This window comes from Impatiens glandulifera, chromosome 1, assembly GCF_907164915.1.
Source record: "Impatiens glandulifera chromosome 1, dImpGla2.1, whole genome shotgun sequence".
Classification (NCBI taxonomy): Eukaryota; Viridiplantae; Streptophyta; class Magnoliopsida; order Ericales; family Balsaminaceae; genus Impatiens; species Impatiens glandulifera.
The window spans coordinates 57500663-57522060 of NC_061862.1; the positions used below are offsets into that span (position 1 = coordinate 57500663).

Sequence of the window (21398 nt, forward strand, 5' to 3'; positions counted from 1 at the left end):
ATGAGTTTGAATCTCATACTCTTAATTTGCATGAAAATGATAATCAATTTGTACTTAGAGTTATCATAAATTATAACCATTTAAAATTTTAGTTAATTTTTAAAAATAATTTATATTAACCAAGATGTTAATTACTTGAAAACTAATATTATGTTATAATAATTATTTTTAAATTATTAAAATAAAAAATATAAGCAATTTGTTAATATTTAATATAAAAAAAGTGTTATTAAATTTGATGTAATTCTATTTATTTAATATATGTATGAAAATAAAAAATAAAAATCATGAGATGATTTTTTTTTGAATTCGTGATGGATCGGGTCGGATTAGTGATTTCCGAAATCTGGAGGGTCATGCTATGAATAACTCGGCTAGATAGAAAGGGGGTTAGGAAATACGAACAAACCATTTCGGACGCAATTTACACAGTATCAAAGCAAGCTAGGGGTTAAGATTCCCAAGTCAATTGTGGCGAACAGATCGACTGAGAGATCAAGCAGGAGCATATGCTGTGTGAATTGGCGTTTCTAAAACATCATCTTTGTCTCCAAGGTTCGTTTTCTTTGCTTATCTCCTACTCACTCGATCAGATTAGGACTTACTATACTACTTGTTTGTATTCCATGGAAAATCTTCAATTCATGTATCTTCCTTCCTGGGTTTCCTAATTCTCGAAATATAAAATCATGGTCCTGGTTCAAACATCTTTACTGTTGTTCATGAATTTTCTCGATTGGAAGAACACTTTTTTATTCGTTTTGCTTTAACCATTTTCCTCATGGATCTCTTTTCCAATGTGGGTTTTTAATCTTTGACAGGACAGGAGATTACATAGATTCTCTCATCTCTACTTGTGTGTGTGCATAGAAAATGACGATGATAATTGAAACAATGAATAATGGATAGATTTGTTATCTTTTTTCATCTAAATTAAACATTTCTCTCTCTCATCAGGGTGCTGACTGGGGAAGCATTCATCTTTGTATTTCCCAGCAGTTTGAACTTTAGTTCTTACTGAGCTGGAGGTTGATATCCAATGTCGAGATTTATTGTTGGTGGAAAAGTTGTAGACTCTGTTGACTTGTTAAGGAAGAGACATCTGATATGGTGTTTGGATGTTTTGCCCTTTTCTATTCTCTATGTTACATGGCTGATCACTGCAGTTCCTGCTCTGGACTTTCTAGATGCTGCAATAGTTCTTGGTGGCTTGATTGTTATCCACATTCTCGTGGTTCTTTTCACAGTTTGGTCTGTTGACTTCATGTGTCTTGCTCATTATTCTAAGGTGCGTAAAATTCATAGTTTTTCATTTGTTTTCCACCATTAATGTTGGAGTGGAGCCAATTGAAATGAAACCAAATACATCATGAAAGCTATGGAAAATCTGAGAAATTGTTTACTATGGGTTCAATAGGCACCCATTCGAACATTTCACTGTTTGTGGTTTGACATATAGCTTTAATATATCTCACTGTCGTGCACATAAACTATGTGCATCCTATTTTAGCTAGTTGCTTAGCTCAAACTCGATCATCTGGTTTTGTTTGGGTTCTTTTATGAGAACCTTTGAATTTAATTATTTGCATGTGATTTTTATGTTCTTGTTACTCAAGAAACATGCTGAATGTGCTCCATCATGTAAGTGGAAAGGAGAATGAAGTTGTTGCATCATAATTTTAAAGTGATATCTGTGCTATTATTAAAAGAAGTGGAGTCCACCAAGTGTTTCTTAATAGCTAGAGTATGTTCTAGTAGATTGATATGTAAGGTAACTTGGTAAGCTACAGGATCCTGGATTACATAGTTGTCCAAATGTTTATAAAAAAAATTATCACACATTGAGGATGTTATTATTCTATTCCTACAATTATTTTCTCCCATGTGATTTGCATGTGGTTCTAGTCCAAAGTATTAACAGTGAGGTTGCACATAACTAAGCATGGAACTGGGAAATCATAAGAATTTAGGGTTGTGTTCACATCTTTTGTTCCTCCATCACTTGTTATCCGGATGTTCTGAACAATCAAAAGACATTTCGAGCTTCTATGAACTCATAGCACCATGACATAGTGCGTTAATCTGTGCAGGTTAATGATATTCACCGTGCAGATTCATGCAAAATTACTCCAGCAAAGTTTTGTGGTTCAAAGGAGATTGTGCCACTTCATTCAAGGAAAATTGTAAGCTTTTTCCTGTATTTATGGACCAAATTCTAGATATTTTGAACTGGGTCTTCTTTATTTGTACATCTAGGAGCTTCTATATTTATTTATTTTGACCGGAGGTTAGCTTATGTGATAAATGTTCGCGGTACAGGTAGCAGGTTCTACATCTTCAGTAGATATCGAAGAGATATATTTTGATTTTAGAAAACAACAGTACATCTACTCACAGGAGAAGGATATGTTTGGCAAGCTTCCTTATCCTAACAAAGAATCATTTGGCTTTTACCTGAAAAATACTGGCCATGGCTCTGAAGCCAAAGTTCTTGCTGCTACTGAAAAGTGGGGAAGGAATATGTGAGTTCTAGCCTTTCTTTGAAGCTCTAGACTGCTTTGCCTTCCTTTATTATTTTTATTTGCATACAAGTGTTGGATCTTCTTAATATGTGCTATATTGACCTATAGATTCATTGGCTTATTCTCTACGGAGGATTACTTGTAGATAGAGGATGCAAGAAAATCTGTATTATATAAGTTCATTGAAACTGAATACCTTGTTTTCATTCGCCACGTTTTGCTTAAAATTCCAACTTATAGTCTATATTTAGAGCTCTGTCTGTTCCATTTTATTAGGTATAGTAGTGATCTTGCAAAGCTTGGTTTAAGTTGGCAGTGGCCTCATTACTTTGAAGTGAATATGAAGGTTTTAAATTTTAATAGATAATTTGTATGTAAAGAAGTCCATGATGTTGGAAAAAAAATTACGACTGCAATTAAGTTGTTAGATTGGCATCTTATCATATAAATTGAGGACTATAAGATTTGTTTTAATTCTTTGTTATTTTAATATGTTAAATGGTTTGCTTTTTATGTTAAGAAAAGAGATTATACAAGATCATTCTGGATAAAACATCTGCTTAAAATGTTTGTTTCAAGCAAAAGTTGGATTTCTGAAAATTTTCTATTCTATGCAGCTTTGAATATCCTCAACCAACTTTTCGGAAATTAATGAAGGAGCAGTGCATGGAACCCTTTTTCGTATTTCAGGTTTGTGTTAGGGTCATTGAGTAATTATAGTATCTTCACAATTTTTCTTGGGGTTCATAATTATCTTTCTTATTAAAAATGCATTTAGGTCTTTTGTGTGGGTCTTTGGTGCATGGACGAATTCTGGTATTACAGTTTGTTCACTCTGTTTATGCTGTTCATGTTTGAGTCCACAATGGCAAAAAGTCGTTTGAAAACACTGACAGAGCTTAGACGCGTGAGAGTGGATAACCAGACTCTGATGGTGCATCGTTGTGGCAAGTGAGTTAAATCTCAGTTGTTTTCTGGATGATATTGCATACTTTCTTCTTGTTGTTTGTAATTTGAACATTTGATTGCTTATGGTCATTGTTTCTCAGGTGGGTTAAACTCACTGGAACAGATCTTGTGCCTGGTGATGTTGTTTCCATTGGTCGCTCTAGTGGGCTTGATGGAGAAGACAAGTCTGTTCCTGCTGACATGCTTATTTTAGCTGGAAGTACGATTGTAAATGAAGCCATCTTGACTGGCGAGTCTACTCCTCAATGGAAGGTGGGTGTGTTTATATTTTGGATTACATGTGGCTTCCACCTAAGTTTTGAATTTCAGTACTCACCCTTCCTATTATGTGTTTTGTCGGACTTGGAGGGCTTTGATAAGTTTACTGTCACTTCTACTCAATTGAATTATATAATCTGTTACTTGATTGTGTTTTATGTTAAAGTTTGTAGGGTTAGTAGAATTAGCATATTAGTCCCTGAACTTTATTTTTATGTTATTTACTTTTACCAATTTTGGTAGATGATTGTTAGGACAGCTGTAATTCTGTTTTTAAATAGAATCTCTATGGTTCTGAATAGAGATAGTTAGATATATGAATATTATCAAATAAAGAATGAAGATATACCTTGGCATCTTACTTCTTTTTCTCTCTTGAATTATCTCCTCAAAATCTCTTTTTTCACCTCCTAAGTATTCCAACTCCTCATCTAAACCTAAAATTTGGATACAAACCATCGCAGTGTATTTACGATATTTGTTTGCCATTATTCTCAGGTTTCAATACTTGGAAGGGGCTTGGAGGAAAAACTATCAGCCAGGCGAGACAAAAGTCATGTTCTTTTTGGTGGAACAAAGATATTGCAGCATACACCAGATAAGGTTTTGTCACACTGTATAATCACATTATTTGATAATATCATCCTTGACTTAATGTTCTCATCCGAGCTTTTTACTGTTTGTCTTCTTCTGAAGTCAGACCTTTCCTCTTAGAACCCCAGATGGTGGCTGTTTGGCAGTGGTTCTACGAACAGGTTTTGAGACTAGTCAAGGAAAGCTAATGAGGACTATTTTATTTTCCACTGAGAGGGTACTTGAGATTATTTTTAGCTTGTCTTTGTTTTATTTTCTGTTGTATTCTTCCAATGATGCTGATAATGCTTTAACTTTAACCGTATCTGGTTATAGGTTACTGCTAATAGCTGGGAAAGTGGGCTTTTCATTTTATTCTTGGTAGTATTTGCCATAATAGCTGCTGGCTACGTGCTCAAAAAGGTAAAGATGTCTCTATGGTCTTATGAATTCACATGCTTTCTCTCATACCACATGTGTCACATTTTTACCCTGAGTTCTTTTCATCTATATCCTTTTTTTGCTAAGACTTTTCATCTATATTTGTATGTGATTTTTACTGTTTTTCTGCGTTAACAGGGGTTAGAGGATCCAACAAGGAGCAAGTACAAGCTTATCTTGAGTTGTTCACTTATAATCACTTCAGTCATCCCTCCGGAGCTGCCAATGGAGTTGTCAATAGCAGTTAACACATCTTTAATTGCACTTGCTCGAAGAGGGATATTCTGTACTGAGCCATTTCGGATTCCTTTTGCTGGGAAGGTGAGCATTATTTGTTTCATTATTCTCTTTTCTTACTATCCTTTCCTATGTTTTTCTGGTTAATAAGATGTATATATTATATACTAATTTGTGTAATTTTATTTGCTTGCTATGCATCTCTCTTGCAAGTATTTCATTTTTCTTAATCAAATCAACAATGAAAGATTTCATAGGCATGCATTATGTTTCTTTCACAAATAGATGTTCTTATTCATTGGTTCTATTTGTCACTTTCTGCCGCAGGTCGATATATGTTGTTTTGACAAGACTGGAACGCTTACTTCAGATGACATGGTATAATGTAATTTTGCTGTCAATAGTTTCAAGTTTTAATTTATGACCTTGATCTAAGCATTTCTCTTCTTGTGGATCCAGGAGTTCTCTGGAGTTGCTGGGACAACTGATGATGTGGATCTAGAGACTGATATGGCTAAAGTTCCCTTACGTGCTTTGGAAATTCTTGCTTCATGTCATGCTTTGGTTTTCGTGGATAACAAGCTGGTATGTATTTGGATATGACAGTATGACACATGTACTTGTATAAATATAAGGAGGATTTGTACGATCATTGTCTCCCTCAGGATCAACACCCAGAACTTTGATCTTTTCCCCATAACTGGTATCTAAACTAAGTCTGAAAATTGCTTAAATACATATCTGTGGAAATTTCTTTAGCATTAGCTTCCCTTCCCTTTGCGCCGCAGGAGGGTCATGCATGAATCCTTCGATAAGATGATCTTAATAATATATTAGAATGCTTCTGGAACTAGATAACAGATATCTTGAGGCGCATTGCTTTGTTTCTTGTAGGTTGGAGATCCTCTTGAAAAGGCAGCTTTGAAGGGTATTCATTGGGCATATAAGTCCGATGAGAAGGCTATGCCAAAGAAGTAAGTATATCTTCTATTTTGATGTTATAACTGCTTCACCTTGGAATGACTGGTCTTTAAAAGTATTCTTATTTACAGTGTATTTAATTTTATCGCCCACTGTTTTAGATTATTTTTCATATGAAATGGAATGACTTGTCTGCGAAAGTGTTCTTATTTATTTTCACTTAGAACACCTTAAGTTGAAGTGGAGGTCATGACTGTGGGGGGTCATACTAGCTTCCTACATTAATAAAAGATGTTCGTATACATAATGTATTTTTTTATTGGCTGCTTTTTAGATGATTATTCTTATGAAACAATAAAAATAATTAGCTTTCTCAGGACTCTTCCTCTAAAATCCATCGCTTTAGTTTTCTGATATTCGTGTTTATAGAACCTTGGACGAATCCAGTTGTGACACTTAAATCGTCTTTCTTTGTACAGGGGAGATGGTGACACAGTTCAGATTATGCAGAGGCACCACTTTGCTTCTCATTTGAAAAGAATGGCAGTAGTAGCTCGTATTCAAGAGCAGTTTTTTGCATTTGTGAAGGTATGGGGTGTTGAGCCGTTTTCCAACAATCTTTGGTTGCTGAATTTGCTTTTCCTCCTGATACGTACGGTAGCATACTATTTAGTATGTGTTTGCTAATGAAAAAAGTGGTTTTGTTTACTTTCTCTTGTTTTCCATATTCTTCTTCCAAAGCCTTCTCTTTATTGTTAGTTACAGGACATAAGTTCATTAACTATAATGAAAAAACACTTTAAAAAACTAGACTAGCCATATTTATTAGGTTCGTCTTTCATGGGTTATTGGCATGCTTACACTTGGAGGCACCATTTTACAATGCAAAAATGTACACTTTACACAATATGCATGTCTACTCTTTAGTTCTTAGTTCCAAAATACATTTGTATTAAGAGCCCAACCCACTCTTGGCCTCTCCTATATAACATAAGTATGGGTAACATCTTTTTCAAAAAAAAAAAGTATGGGTAACATCAGTCTGTTCCATTATATTTAACTAAGGGAATATTAAGATGAGAGTTGTGATGATTTATTATAAGTAAAGGACCACACATGGACATACAAGACAAGATATCTGCTTGTGATTATTGCCTTGGCCTGAATGGGGTAGGATTTGGTTAGACAATGTGTGGTTGGTAAACAAGGATCGTTTTTTAAAGAATCAATTGTTGTCTAAAGGAGTGTAGAATTTGAATTAAGATCCTTTGAATTAGAGATACATGTATACATTTGGTTTCAAAGGGTGCTTAATGATCTCGGAATATTTGGAAAACTACAGTTCCGCTTGTTTTGTGATAATCATATACTTAATAGTGCTGATAAAAAAATCAGTTCTTCATGGTAGGACAATGCATGTTAAAATTGACTAAACTTAATTCCTGTAAATGTTTGCATTGGTATGATACAAATTGTCTACATTCCTACAAAAAGTCAAACAACTGGCATCCTTACCTAAACACTACATAGGCCTCATATACACATTCAACTTAATACCTGATCTGTAAAACCTGTGTAAATATCAGGGAAATTGTGTTCTGTTGACTTAAAGTTGAGAAAATTCTTATAACAGTCATGTATTCATTACTTGTTTATGTTTCCTGTTATATACAATGTATTTGTGGATCATGCAAGAAACATGTTTTTCCTACTGTACAAGTTTCCTTATTTGAGCAACTTTCCTTCTCTGTTTGTTTTGGAACATTCAATTTGAAATGAAGCTTAATAGTGGATTCAAGTTCCTTGGGGTTAGTTCTAAGCCAACTTCCATTTTGATTCAGGGTGCTCCAGAAACAATTCAAGATAGACTTGTTGATCTCCCTCCCTCATATGTTGAGACCTATAAGAAATACACTCGCCAAGGTTCCCGTGTTTTGGCCCTTGCTTTTAAGCCCATTCCTGACATGACAGTAAGTATTCTTTTCATGAACTATTTCTTCACTGGCATGCTAGAGTCTACACTTTGCTGCTAATTAGAATACATTTGTTTTTTTTTAAAAGGTAAACTTTTCATTAGAAACAGAGAACGTGATTCTTCATATCTTTTTACTGATACTACCTGGTTAGCTTTTGCAAGTTAGATATGCTCAGAAATAATTTTTCTTCTAATTATAGCAAGAGGAACTAATATTCTTAGTTGGTCAATAAAATATATTCCTCATCATAATTTACTGTTGCTTTTCCTATTTGCATGGAGTGGTTTCAACTTCTGTCTTTTGAATATGCAGTCTCATCTAACTCTTCTCTCCTATATGTCACTTGAAGGTTAGTGAAGCTAGAAGTTTGGATAGAGATGTTATAGAAAGTGGGCTAACTTTTGCTGGATTTGCGGTATGTATCTTTCATTATGTTATCTATTTAAGTCCGTGTATGTATGAACTGTAGTTCTGACAAATGTTGTTAGTGCCGTACTGCCGTTATCTTTTAGTGGACATTGTACTGTAGTAAATGGTGTTGTAGTATTTTCTTCTTCTTTTAGATCAAAATTGATATTCTGCTTTTCCCAATTTATCTTGGAGCTTGTTTGATGCGGGGTTATTTGAAAATATCCGGATTTTGAATCAAAACCTTGTTTGATGAAAAATGGGTTATTTGCGATTATTTGGGTTAAATTACTAAAATATCGTTTTGTATTTAATAGTTAAATTTGTAAAAAAATAAAGTAGGAGTAATTTGTTAATTTTGTTGATGATTTAATTGATGATGGGATATCTAAAGAAAAAAAAAACACATCAAACAAGCACTTGATATTTAATAATGGTCAATTTGACCCTTGCCTGTTAGATAGACATAGAACTTAGAAAATGTGCACCTTAGTTAAGTTTTGGTTGTTGCGCCTTAGAAAATATTTGGGTTAGAAAACATGAACCCAAAATTATCATTGGAGGATGGGTTGGGTTGTCCATAAATACCTGCTATGTTGTATATATTTCACTGTTTCTTGCTAAAATTTCAGGTGTTCAACTGTCCTATACGAGAAGATTCAGCCAGAATTTTATCTGAATTGAAAGCCTCATCCCATGATTTGGTAAGTTTTCTTGCTTCATTTTTGCATTTTGGATTTCCTGTGGAAAAGTTTTGAATTATTTTTGGTATTGTTGATGAAAACTCTGATGCAACTTATCTATAGCTTTACACTTTTTTCTCACCTTAATCTTTTCAAGTGAAGATTTTACCACTTATAGTTGATAAGTCTATTTCTAACTGCAGTTTCTTGAAATTTGCTATAAAAGATTAAATGACGGTATCTCTATAGTTGCCTTGTGCATGCCACACTTACATTTTTGTGAATCTTCTTCCATATGCAATGGTTTCATGAATTAGATGCCATTGTGGAACTGTGTTTATGGCATGTTTACTGTGTATGTTTTTACTAGTGGTGATTTTTTATTTGATAAATATACATGGGGCAACACATGTTACATCCATCCTAAGATGCAAATTTCCTTATGTAAGGTGATGATCACTGGTGATCAAGCTTTGACAGCTTGTCATGTTGCTAGCCAAGTGCACATTGTGTCAAAACCAGCATTGATTCTTACCCCAGCAAGAGGTGGTGGATCTTTTGATTGGGTTTCACCTGACGAGACTGAGATCATTAGCTACAGGTACCAGTTTTCTGCTTCTCATTGACCGAGAAGCTTTCTGATTTTAGTTTGACTGTGATTTAACTCCACCTATCTCAACTATATGTTCGTTATGCACATTCTTATAATAGAAAAAAGAAAAACATCTCCTCATTTTACTAAACATTATGCTTTCAGTGATAAAGAGGTCGAAGCGTTGGCGGAGTCCCATGACCTCTGCATCGGAGGGGACTCATTTGAAATGTTGCAGCGAACTTCTGCAGTCCTGAAAGTCATTCCTTTTGTTAAGGTCTTAGATCGTACTTCATTTTGAATTCAACATAATTTGGTTGTCTTTTTCTTTCTTTTTTGTTATTGGCTGATGTGGTATGTATATCATAAAATCAGGTTTTTGCTAGGGTTGCTCCTGAGCAGAAGGAACTAATTATGACCACGTTTAAAACAGTGGGAAGGATAACCTTGATGTGTGGTGATGGGACCAATGATGTTGGAGCTCTTAAACAGGTAATAAAAAGCTACGCCGAAGTTATTTTGTTCTTAATTTGGTCGATTAGTTTCCTCTCCTGTGCTCTTTTCATGCTGATGCTATCTGCAGGCACACGTCGGAGTTGCCCTGTTGAATGCGATACCTCCTGCCAAAACCCCAGACTCATCATCAGAAAAATCAACCAAACAAGGTCCCAAAACTTCAAAGCTAAAGAAACCAAGATCGGTGACAGAGAATGGCGAAGGATCTTCAAAGAGTAAAGCCCTTGCAAAATCAGCCCCATCCATTCAATCACGCCATTTAACCCCCGCGGAATTGCAGAAACAGAAATTGAAAAAGCTAATGGACGAGATGAATGAGGATGGAGACAACGGGCGATCAGCCCCCGTCGTTAAACTCGGCGACGCTTCAATGGCATCTCCTTTTACAGCCAAACACGCTTCCGTGGCCCCCACCACTGATGTCATTCGTCAAGGCCGAAGTACGCTTGTAACCACCCTCCAAATGTTCAAAATATTAGGGCTCAACTGTTTGGCAACCGCGTACGTGTTAAGTGTCATGTATCTGGACGGAGTCAAACTAGGCGACTTTCAAGCCACGATAAGCGGAATCTTCACCGCCGCCTTCTTTCTGTTCATTTCACATGCGAAGCCTCTGCCCACTCTATCGGTGGAAAGACCACATCCGAATATATTCTGTTTCTACGTTCTACTATCGCTAATGGGTCAGTTCGTTATCCATTTGTTCTTCCTAATATCTTCCGTTAATGAGGCGGGAAAGTACATGCCTGATGAATGTATTGAGCCTGATTCGAGCTTTCATCCGAATATGGTGAATACGGTTTCGTATATGGTGAGTATGATGATACAGGTTGCGACATTTGCTGTGAACTACATGGGGCATCCTTTTAACCAGAGTATATCAGAGAATAAGCCTTTTCGTTATGCTTTGTTGGCGGCGGTTGGGTTCTTTGTAGTGGTTGCGTCTGATTTGTTTAGGGATTTGAATGATTGGTTGAGGTTGGTTCCCATGCCGGTTGGGCTGAGGAATAAGATATTGGTTTGGGCGTTTTTGATGTTTTTCGGTTGTTATGGTTGGGAGAGGTTGTTGAGATGGGCTTTTCCTGGGAAGGTTCCTGCTTGGAAGAAAAGGCAGAGGAATGTGGCTGCTAACATGGATAAGAAGAAAAAGTTGTGAAAGAAGAAGTTATTTTACATACAACAACAACAGTACACATTACAAGGGTTCTTTATAGACTGACTTCTTTTTAGTTGGGTTTAATTTATTGTTAGGTTTTGAGGATTCATTCTATTGCATTATTATTATTATTATTACTATTACTATTGACTTTGGGTAGTAGTAGGTAATAGGGGGTGTTATCTTTCTTTTCTTTTCCTTTCTTATTTGGTGAATTTGCTTACATATCTCTCTTTCCCCCTTATGGATATCTACTATTAGTAACTATATTAGCTCAATTGTATGCATTTTGAAGCATTTTGGCAGCATATTTTGGCTATATTTTAAATTAATTGACAATTTATCTATATATTTTTATCTGATTTTGTAGAGGATGATGATGCATTTTAGTTTTGGATATTTTCTAAATCACAAAAAGTCTTCTATCCCTTTTACACAATTTTATAAAAAAAAAGTGAATTTATATATACATATTAAAACAAATGTTTTTTTCAAATAAATAAACTCATGTAATTAAAAAAATTAATATAACTTATTTATTATTATTTTATTAAAAAAAAATACTTAATTAAATAAAAAATAAACTCTTATTTTACTCATATAATTTTGACTCCCTTAAACTAAATTGTTTAAACAATAAGAATTAGTTAATATATATAATTGGTTGTAAATTATTTTCAAATAGGCATTAATAAAATATAATTATGCAATCCTAGCTTACAACTCTAAAGAATTAAATAATTAAAAAGAAAATGTTGTAGATAGTCTTGTTACTTTATATATCTAATAATTATAAAGTAGTATCAAATGTAATTTGATTTTCGAAACTTTGAAATATTATATTGTTACTAAAGAAGGATCACTTTTAATGATCATCATCAACCTTTCCTAATATCTTAAATAATAGCAATCATCATATCATCTTAACAAAACACAGAATCTTCAAAAGATTAATATGATAAACGAAGTTTAAATTCATTCTGCTTACAAAAGTAGTCAATTAGCAGAAGCAAGAACATGGAATGAACTGATGTGATGAATGATGATGGATCACCGAAAATTACCATCATCAGAAATCAGAATACTTCTTACATACCTATCTAGATTCTAGTACCTATAGCATCCATCCATCCATCATCTTCATCCATTTTTGACACCAGTAGATCCAAATCCGCCAGCACCACGAACAGTTGAATCCAACTCATCCACCTCAGCCACTTCAGGCGTCACGATCTTCTCTATTATGAGCTGCGCAATCCTATCGCCAGATTTGATCTCAAAATCCTCATCAGAATGGTTGAATAAGATAACTCCAACTGGACCTCTGTAATCCGCATCGATCACTCCAGCGCCAACATCAATCGAGTGTTTCCATGCCAAACCGGAACGTGGAGCGATTCGAGCATAGGTTCCGTCAGGTATGGAAATGCTGAGATCTGTCGGAACTAAAGCTTTTCCTCTAGCGGGAACTTTCACCTCCTTCGCACTGAAAACATGATGAATATGATTATTGATTACTCAAAGTTAACAACATCTATATATAGTTTATCAATATTATGATGACTTGTAATAGATATATTAAACTTGCCTGGAGAGATCGTAACCGGCAGAAAAAGATGAAGCCCTACAAGGTAGTACAGCATTTTCAGAGAGTTTCTTCACCTTTAGATCAGGGACATGATCATGATGATGATGATGATCGATTTTCTGGATCTTCTTTGCTGGCTCAATGATAACTTCCTTGGTAGAGATTTCTTCCGCCATTGCTAGGGTTTAGAAACTGCTCAGATGATAGCTTGTTGAAACGGTTTTTGAAAGTAGAATAAAAATAAGAAAGCGAGAAATCTCTCTCTTATAAAGAGAAAGAAGAAACTTTCGAATGGCGCCAAAAGTTCCCGCCATTTTCAACTGGGACCACCTTTTGGGATTCCGCTAACCAGGGACTAACACGTGGACCGAGGGTAGTATGTATTAGTTAGATCAAATATAACTGAATCAATTTGTTAGGATTTGGTAAATCAACATTTATTATTTACATAAAATAAATAAATAATAATAATAATACCTGATTTATCAAATAATCCAGATTTTAAAAATAATTGATTTGGATATAAATGTTTTGAAAGTCATATTTATTGTCAAATAATGATCGGGTTCAAGAGAAGAAGGTGTCCAATCAGATACAGAATCAGGAATGAGTAGTGTGAAACCCAAATCCGATACCCCTTTTATGATCTAAGATTGAAAGAAAATGCGATTATATTTATATTAATATTAATATATATATTTATTATTTTGCTAAGCATTAGACTTTTCACATCCTCATTATTATCTCTTTCATAATAATTATATAAATTACTTAGATCTTATTCACACTCCACTCTTACCTACATTTCACTCTTACCTACACTCCACTCCACTATTCTTTACATTTTTTTTTCTAAATATTAATATGACCTTTCATATCTTTATCACTTTCATAATAATTATATAATTTATTTTGATATTATTCACACTCAATCTTATCCACAATTCCCTATTACACACACTTCATTATTTTCCACATTTTATTTATTGTCAAAAACTTATTTCTCTTTAATTACTCATTTATTTTATCTCTTCTTCAACTATAAAACTTTCTTACCATACTTAACACATTTATATAAGTAAATAATATTTTTATTTTATTATAGTTTGATATTACTTCTTTAAATTTATTTACTATTTAGTTATTTTTTAATAATTTTTTTGAAAATTCATTTTAGTAAAATATAAAATTTATATTTTAATCAATGAGATAAGCGGATAAGGTACCGACGAATGAAATAGAGATATAGGGGAGGGCACAAAGACTCACTTACTCTTCATCCTATTAGACCGTAGTTACAATTAATAATAAGCTGGTTTAAATTTATATAATTAACTCATTTTGCTAAATAAAATATAAAAACTAATTTAATGTATTAAATATATATATATATATATGATATAATTAATCTTTTTCTATTTCTCTTTTAGTTTATTTGCTTATTATTTATTAGGATATTATCATTTCACTCCTTATTAACTTAAAATTCTAGCCTTTCAAATATTTTATTATAAATTTCAGTTTTATCAACCAATCAATCTTACATAAGCTAAAATAATAATAACTAATATCAGATTAATTAGGTAAATATATATATATACAATTAAAACGTATATATATATAATTGTACACTTTTCGATCAGTTTGAATTTCAATCTTCAAAAACATTCTAAAACTCTTCTGTAAGGATATTTCGATCAATAATCAATTCAAATATAAGCAGTCTTGAATCATCAGTCAAGTCATGAATCATTCATTGTTCAAGAGATTAAAGACGAATAGAAGAAGAGTTGGTTGTAGTAAATATAGCTTAATTAGGTTAATGTTAAGTGATGATGGAGATTATCTAATCATCACTTGACCGTCCATAAGCACAACACAATCCTATACACAAATTAATGATCATCAATCTGCATAAACTAGCATATATAGCAATTAATACATAATCAAGTTTTTTCAATCCACTTACAAAAGCAGCAAGAACATACATGGATTGGAACTTGGAAGAAAGTAGGATCAGCCGTTTCCTCTATTGAGGAACAAAATTACCAAAAGATTAATAACCGATATTCTTACATACCTATCTAGATTCTAATCCATCATCATCATCTTCATCCTTTTTTGACACCAGTAGATCCAAATCCACCTGCACCACGAACAGTTGAATCCAACTCGTCCACCTCAACAACCTCAGGCGTCATGATCTTCTCTATAATGAGCTGCGCAATCCTATCGCCAGATTTGATCTCAAAATCAACATCAGAGTGGTTGAATAAGAGAACTCCAACAGGACCTCTGTAATCAGCATCGATCACTCCAGCGCCAACATCAATCGAGTGTTTCCATGCCAAACCAGAACGTGGAGCGATTCGACCATAGGTTTCTTCAGGTATGGCGAAGCTAAGATCTGTCGGAACTAATGCTTTTCCTCTAGCAGGAACTTTCATCTCCACAGCACTGAAAACAGTTATTATATACGGATAAACATGAGTATGAATGAACATTGATTAGTTTATATGACGACGACAACGAATTAGACAGATTAAACTTGCCTGGAGAGATCGTAACCGGCAGAGAGAGGAGAAGCCCTAGAAGGTAGAACAGCATCTTCAGAGAGTTTCTTCACCTTCAGAACAGAGACATGATGATCGCAACCGTTCTGACCGATTTTCTGGATCTTCGTTGCTGGCTCGATGATAACTTCCTCGGCGGCGGCAGAGATTTCTTCAGTCATAGCTAGGGTTTGAAAAAACGGAAGATGAAAATATGAGTAAATGAGTTGTTGAAACGGTTTTAGAAAATAAATGAGAGAAATCTCTCTTATAAAGAGAAAATAAGAGACTTCCGAATGGCGCCAAAAGTTCCCGCCATTTTCAACTGGGTCCACTTACTGCTGTTGCGCTAACCGCGGACCGACACGTGTACCAAGGTACTAATTTGTTAGGATTAATTTGATAAAATACATTTGTTATTTTAATAAAAAAAAATAATACAATATTATTAAATCAGTATGAAATACTACTTAGTTAGTTAGTTAACATGGTTAATTTATATATTTATTTATTTATTATTTAGTTTTACAATTTTAAAAACAAATTTATTTCAGATTTTTTATTTAATGATATAAATATTTTATTTTAAAAAATCATTTATTTTCCGACTAACTTTATCTACTTTTTCGACTAATCCAAGAGAGTCCAATAATAATAACATTATGAATATAAATATAATAAGAGTTTGACAATTTTCTCTAAATTAGTCTAAGAAAACAAAAATAAATGTAAACATGCAAATAATTACAATCTCTTAACAAATATCAAAAGTGGCCTCAAATTTTTGAAGAAATATTTATAAAATGTATTTATTGATGAGAAACGTGTGAAACTCAAACCCAATATTCGATTAAATTAATATTAAAATTATTTTTTTTATTAAAGTTTAATGTGTGACTTTTTAAATACTTAATCATTACAATTATATATCTTAAGTATATCATTTAATTTAATTTTATCCACATCCTTATAAATACTACACTCCAATTTTAAATTTTTTATATTCCTCAAAAGAATATTTTTTTATACAAAACTAAGTAATTAAAGCCAAGTAATTTTCTATAAAAATATACCTACTAAATTTATAAATTTAAAATAATTATTTTGATTTATTTTTGAATAAATAAAATTAAAACATTTAACCCAAGGCAAAAAACTAATTAAACATTTAATTAGATTAATTATTGTGATAATTAAAATCTAATTAATTAAGGACAATGGCCAAATAAAATAAATAAAATTATTTGGAATAAATATTTTACTCATTTTATTTCAAACTAATTTAAAAAAAAATCAAGGGATTAAAATAAATAATTTAGGATTAAATGTGGTACTCATTTCATCCCCAAAAATTATTTATTGAACCTAAAATATACAAAAATAAATAAAATAAATTGGCAAATATTTGTCATATTTATTTTAATATATTTTTTTAATTTTAAAAGATTAAAATTAAAACCAAAGGGGTAAAAGAAAAATCAATTTTAAATAAACCTTTAAGGTTTTAAAATAAAAATAAATATGTAATTGGGTGTAGCCAAAATCCAGAAGGATCGCTACAACCGAAACCACAACCATTAGATAGGCGCTGAATTTTTATCCAACGCCTCAAAAGCGTTCGCATCGTCCACTAACCAAAGGAACGCGTGCCCGCGTAGTCGCGAATCAACGAACGCTCATTAGCTGAAACGCGAAGGAACGCCTAAGACGATGAAACCCCGAAGGAACGCTTTGCGTCTGCGTTTACCTTCAAAACAATATCGTTTTACGCCTGGTTCGTCTTCTTCGTCGTGATTGCCAGAGGGATAAGAACGAATCCCATCTTTGATTTTTCAAAGATGGAACTCATCTGATACTCCACATTTTCGGCTGATTAAAAAGGTGGAATGATCACCCTACCACGGTGATCACTACCCCTACATCAATATACATCAATGATGCATATTCTGACAACTAGGATGAAGAACAACCAACATATCATAAATGGATTTTTGTTGATTCAATCTACTTGACTCCCTCAGCTGACTTTGGGAGACTACAAATAGCCTCCCTTGACAATTCTGAAGCCAAGATATCTCATCTCAAGCCACGAATTAAGAGTTTAAAAAAAACCGCTATTAAATCTTTAAGCTTTTGTATTTTTCGAAATCTATGCATAAAGCCTTAAAGCTTGGATTAAGGCATCCAAAAAGTTTCCCTAAGGCCTAAGAAGTGTTCTCCAACACTTGATAAGCTTCCAATCATCTTTTAATTCATACTTCTAGTTTGAAATTGAAATTTTTATATTTCAGTTTTCATAATCTTTTATGATGTCTAGTTCTTAAATTTGATGATTGGAAATCGATCACATGATCATTTATGAGCTATCTGTGAAAGACAAGATCGATTAATCGATATAAAACAAAAAAAAACAAATTTGAATTTTGAAAAGTTAAAAATCGGGTTTTCTGTTATTGGGATAATCCTCAAGAACAAAGTCTTAAAAAGTTTTTTAACATGTTTCCAATAATGTTAGACAACTATTTGAATCATATTTTATCCATCCCGATCATTTTTGATAAAAAATCAAAATTTTCAAAATAAATGAAATTTTTGAGTTTTGAATTAGTCTGAATGAACAACCAGTGTCTATGTGTTGGTATCAATCGAGTATATGAAGTATAAGGAAGTTATTGACAAACTCATTTTACTTCCAAACAATTTTAAAGTAAAAAATCCATTTTTTGACGATAAACTGTTTTGAACAAATTGATCATCACCAAGGTCGAATGATATCTTGGATGATGATTTCAATGTTCATGGGATCTTTGTGAAGCTACCCAAGCTCGTGGATCAAATGATCCAATCCTCCATCAAAATTGCAAAACCTACAATTTTGATGTTCGACAGAACTGAGAGATCCGACCGATAAATCTTAGCCAAGACTTAGGCTTTTCAGCCAGGACCGAGAGGTCCGATCGATGTTCTTCATCTAGGACCGATATGTCCGACCGATAATTTTTATATCTAACTGAGAAGTCAAAACTAGGACCAATGAGTTTCGCATCGACCGAGAACTCCCTAACCTATGACCGATGACTTCCACCTAGAACCTAAGTGTCCGACCAAGAAGTTAGACATAAGACCGATGAGTCTCGCACCCAACGAAGAACTTTCGAACCTAGGACTGAGGTGTCCCACTAAGAAGTCAGACCTATGACTGAGGAGTCTTGCACCCAACTGATAACTCCTAAACCAAGAACCAATACTGAGGTGTCTGATCAAGAATTATGACAATCAACAATTCTAGTTAATGACCGAAAGTCCTTAACACCCCAAATGAGGAACTCCCGCTCCCCGACCGAGGATCATGTACCTAGGCCGAGGGGTTCCTTTTTCTAGGACTTGAGGGCTCTTTAGCCCCCGAAATGATAAAATGAACCTAGGACCTAGGACACTGGTCCTAAGGCCTGTTTGATTTCTCTTTTAAAATTTCAAAATTATTTTTGTAATTTTAGAACCCCAAACCATTTTCTAGAAATCCCGAAAATTTAGAAAATGATTTTAAAATAATTTTGGGATATTTCCACACAAAATATTTTGATAAAGGCCAGTTTGAGATTAATGTTTAAACCCTAATGTCTTTAAAAACTGATATTTTTCAGGTATTTTCCTCCTTAGTCAACGCAATTAGCAATATGTACCAATATTTAAATAATTGTTGTTACAATTTTTTAAATACGCACAAATCTACGCATGTCTAGGACCGGAAGAATAAATCGGTTAAAATAAAACATTATAAACTAATTTTTAAAAGCCAAATTTATAATTAGAGACCTTTTTTAAAATGAGTACAAAGGATGAAGCGCAAAAGCCCTTTCCTGAGTATTACCAAACTACGAATTAAAAGAAACTCTAGCTAAAAATACGTTTCATGCATATGTATTTTTATTGATTTTCAAAAATCAATTGGAGACTCCGTTTCAAATAGATAATCTTTTAAATTATTTTATTTTAATTAGTTTAAACACAAATTTTCAAATAATTAATTTTTAATTTGATTATAACAAATATAAAGATTATTTTAACTTGAAACCAAATTAATTATTTTTATAATTAAATTCAAAAGTTGTTAAGGATTATTTAAAATCTTTTAAAATAATGTTTTATTTAAAAAAATCCTAACACACTAACCGAGATTGAAATTCTCGAACCTCGAACGGGACAAGGGTTTTCTAGGGTTACAATTTTCTTTTTTATGTTTGAATGTGTAAGGAAAAATGTTAGGAGTATATGGTTTTTTATTCTTTGTAGACAATCAATATTTGAACTCATTACATATTCATTAATCAATACTAGTATTTTTCTTTGTCTTTCCACTTTTAGTTGTTTATCCTGTGAAAAAGATACCGATATTTTCTTTCGACCACCCCATTTTGTTGGGGGTGTAACACACGATTTTGATGTAAAATTTTATTTTTTTTTAAAATTTTTTTGACATTCGTTATTAACAAACTCACTGTTTGTTATTATTTGTTCTAATAATTTTGACAGTCAATTTGAATTGAGTTATACGACATATAATTCAATGAATGTTTAGGTAACATTTTTTTTTTTTTGCATTTTTAGTTATGTAAGTACATGTGAATCTATTATAATAATTAACTATGGTTAACAATTTCAAAATAGCAATTGTCAGTTTAGAGTGGACAAACATTACAATGAACAATATCATCTACTAAAATCAAAACATGTTTTAATGCAATATTAGAAAGGTGTCTAAGTTTCATATGTATAATTTGAAATCAATAAAACTATTTAGTGTAGTATTTTTTTAACTCAGATTTTGATCCTATGTTTTTAAGCAAGTACACGTTTTAAAATATTTCTCTAGTTCATATGGTATTGTTGTCCTTAAAATACTTTATATGGTATTGTTGTCCTTAAAATACTTCAATAAATTATTGGTTGACGAAAATTGACATCTAATATGATTTGTTTTAACAATTGAAATTAGGTTGCACATAAATAATGGAACTTATACAACATCCAAAATTTTCAATATTTTAGAATTTTGTACATTTCTTATTTTCTTCACATATTTAGTTGTTCCATTAAGTAAGAATAAATGTACATTATTAATATTCCTAATTTCACTAGAAGCACCACTAAAATTAGAAATTTTATCAGGGAAAAATTGTGTACCTTCATAATAATGTTTTTTTTTTTTTTTTTTACATTTTTCTTATGCAAAGAGATCCCTCGTCATTTCTTTAAAGGCAACAACAATTTCAACATTGTTTATTTTAAAAAATGATTGTTCTGAGGACTCTAGTTTTATCCATAACGTGAGAGTGAAGTGTCTTCCATATTAAACATATTTTTGTTCTTTTAATCTATATTTCCCTTCCATCAATCTAGAAATCAGTTCGACCTGAAACAACTTTTTTTTGATTATGTCCTTCAATTCTACAATGGGTAAAATACATATCTTTGGGAGAGCTTCATTTATTGTTATCTTTTTCGATAGAATGTCTTCCTCATTTTCATCTATTGAATTTTCCAGTTACATGTCCTCTTTGTTATTTCATATTATCCTTCAAGAGCATAGAAAAATTCTCGTTTTTGATCAATCATTAGTGAATGAACTTCTCTTTGTCTTTAAATGCTTAGTAATATAGAATATACTCGGTTAATAATTGTGTTTGGATCCATAAGAAGGACTTGTTGTCTTGTATTGTCGTAGTATTCATTAAACACATCAAGAACCGTGTCAGCTTGTTCAATGTATCATGTTGAACGTCCATTTTTTTCATTTTACAACAACAAATACTTCTTGGTTCACAATCACAAGATGATAAGGTTTCCAACACTAAGAGTTTATCCCACAATTTCTTGATTTTAGAGAAACACTTTTCTGTGTTAATGGTTCTTGACGCATCCCCTTTTGAATTTGATAAGCTTGAGAACCATTATTCTCTTGATATCTTTCTTAGATTTTTCAAAGATTTAATGCATTTGTAGTAG

General features: G+C 32.7%; 3 protein-coding genes across 3 annotated transcripts; 1 reads left to right on the forward strand and 2 right to left on the reverse strand.

Annotated features, from left to right (window-relative positions):
* Positions 1-395: 395 nt before the first annotated feature.
* On the forward strand, positions 396-11537 carry LOC124910896 (probable manganese-transporting ATPase PDR2). The gene is made up of 22 exons (XM_047451526.1): positions 396-555; positions 958-1288; positions 2091-2183; positions 2320-2522; positions 3140-3212; positions 3301-3473; positions 3572-3743; positions 4248-4352; positions 4450-4560; positions 4659-4745; positions 4902-5084; positions 5328-5378; positions 5460-5585; positions 5895-5974; positions 6401-6509; positions 7763-7891; positions 8247-8312; positions 8938-9009; positions 9438-9589; positions 9746-9857; positions 9956-10072; positions 10164-11537. Exons 2-22 carry the CDS (start codon positions 1040-1042, stop codon positions 11250-11252), a joined length of 3552 nt encoding a protein of 1183 aa, XP_047307482.1. The 5' UTR covers positions 396-555; positions 958-1039; the 3' UTR covers positions 11253-11537.
* Positions 11538-12181: 644 nt separating this feature from the next.
* LOC124920964 (deoxyuridine 5'-triphosphate nucleotidohydrolase-like) lies at positions 12182-13058 on the reverse strand. The gene is made up of 2 exons (XM_047461555.1): positions 12841-13058; positions 12182-12738 (listed from the first exon to the last, which is right to left on the reverse strand). The coding sequence occupies exons 1-2, from the start codon at positions 13014-13016 to the stop codon at positions 12393-12395; spliced, it is 522 nt and encodes a 173-aa protein (XP_047317511.1). The 5' UTR covers positions 13017-13058; the 3' UTR covers positions 12182-12392.
* A 1669-nt stretch (positions 13059-14727) lies between these two features.
* On the reverse strand, positions 14728-15620 carry LOC124920963 (deoxyuridine 5'-triphosphate nucleotidohydrolase-like). The gene is made up of 2 exons (XM_047461554.1): positions 15393-15620; positions 14728-15297 (listed from the first exon to the last, which is right to left on the reverse strand). The coding sequence occupies exons 1-2, from the start codon at positions 15572-15574 to the stop codon at positions 14952-14954; spliced, it is 528 nt and encodes a 175-aa protein (XP_047317510.1). The 5' UTR covers positions 15575-15620; the 3' UTR covers positions 14728-14951.
* Positions 15621-21398: the final 5778 nt, after the last annotated feature.

Coding starts and splice junctions, on each gene's coding strand:
- LOC124910896 (XM_047451526.1), top strand. CDS start 1,040: ATGTCGAGATTTATTGTTGGTGGAAAAGTTGTAGACTCTGTTGACTTG. Junction 2,523..3,139: donor GAAAAGTGGGGAAGGAATAT/GTGAGTTCTAGC, acceptor TATTCTATGCAG/CTTTGAATATCCTCAACCAA. Junction 5,379..5,459: donor CGCTTACTTCAGATGACATG/GTATAATGTAAT, acceptor TTGTGGATCCAG/GAGTTCTCTGGAGTTGCTGG.
- LOC124920964 (XM_047461555.1), bottom strand. CDS start 13,016: ATGGCGGAAGAAATCTCTACCAAGGAAGTTATCATTGAGCCAGCAAAG. Junction 12,739..12,840: donor GCCGGTTACGATCTCTCCAG/GCAAGTTTAATA, acceptor TCATGTTTTCAG/TGCGAAGGAGGTGAAAGTTC.
- LOC124920963 (XM_047461554.1), bottom strand. CDS start 15,574: ATGACTGAAGAAATCTCTGCCGCCGCCGAGGAAGTTATCATCGAGCCA. Junction 15,298..15,392: donor GCCGGTTACGATCTCTCCAG/GCAAGTTTAATC, acceptor AACTGTTTTCAG/TGCTGTGGAGATGAAAGTTC.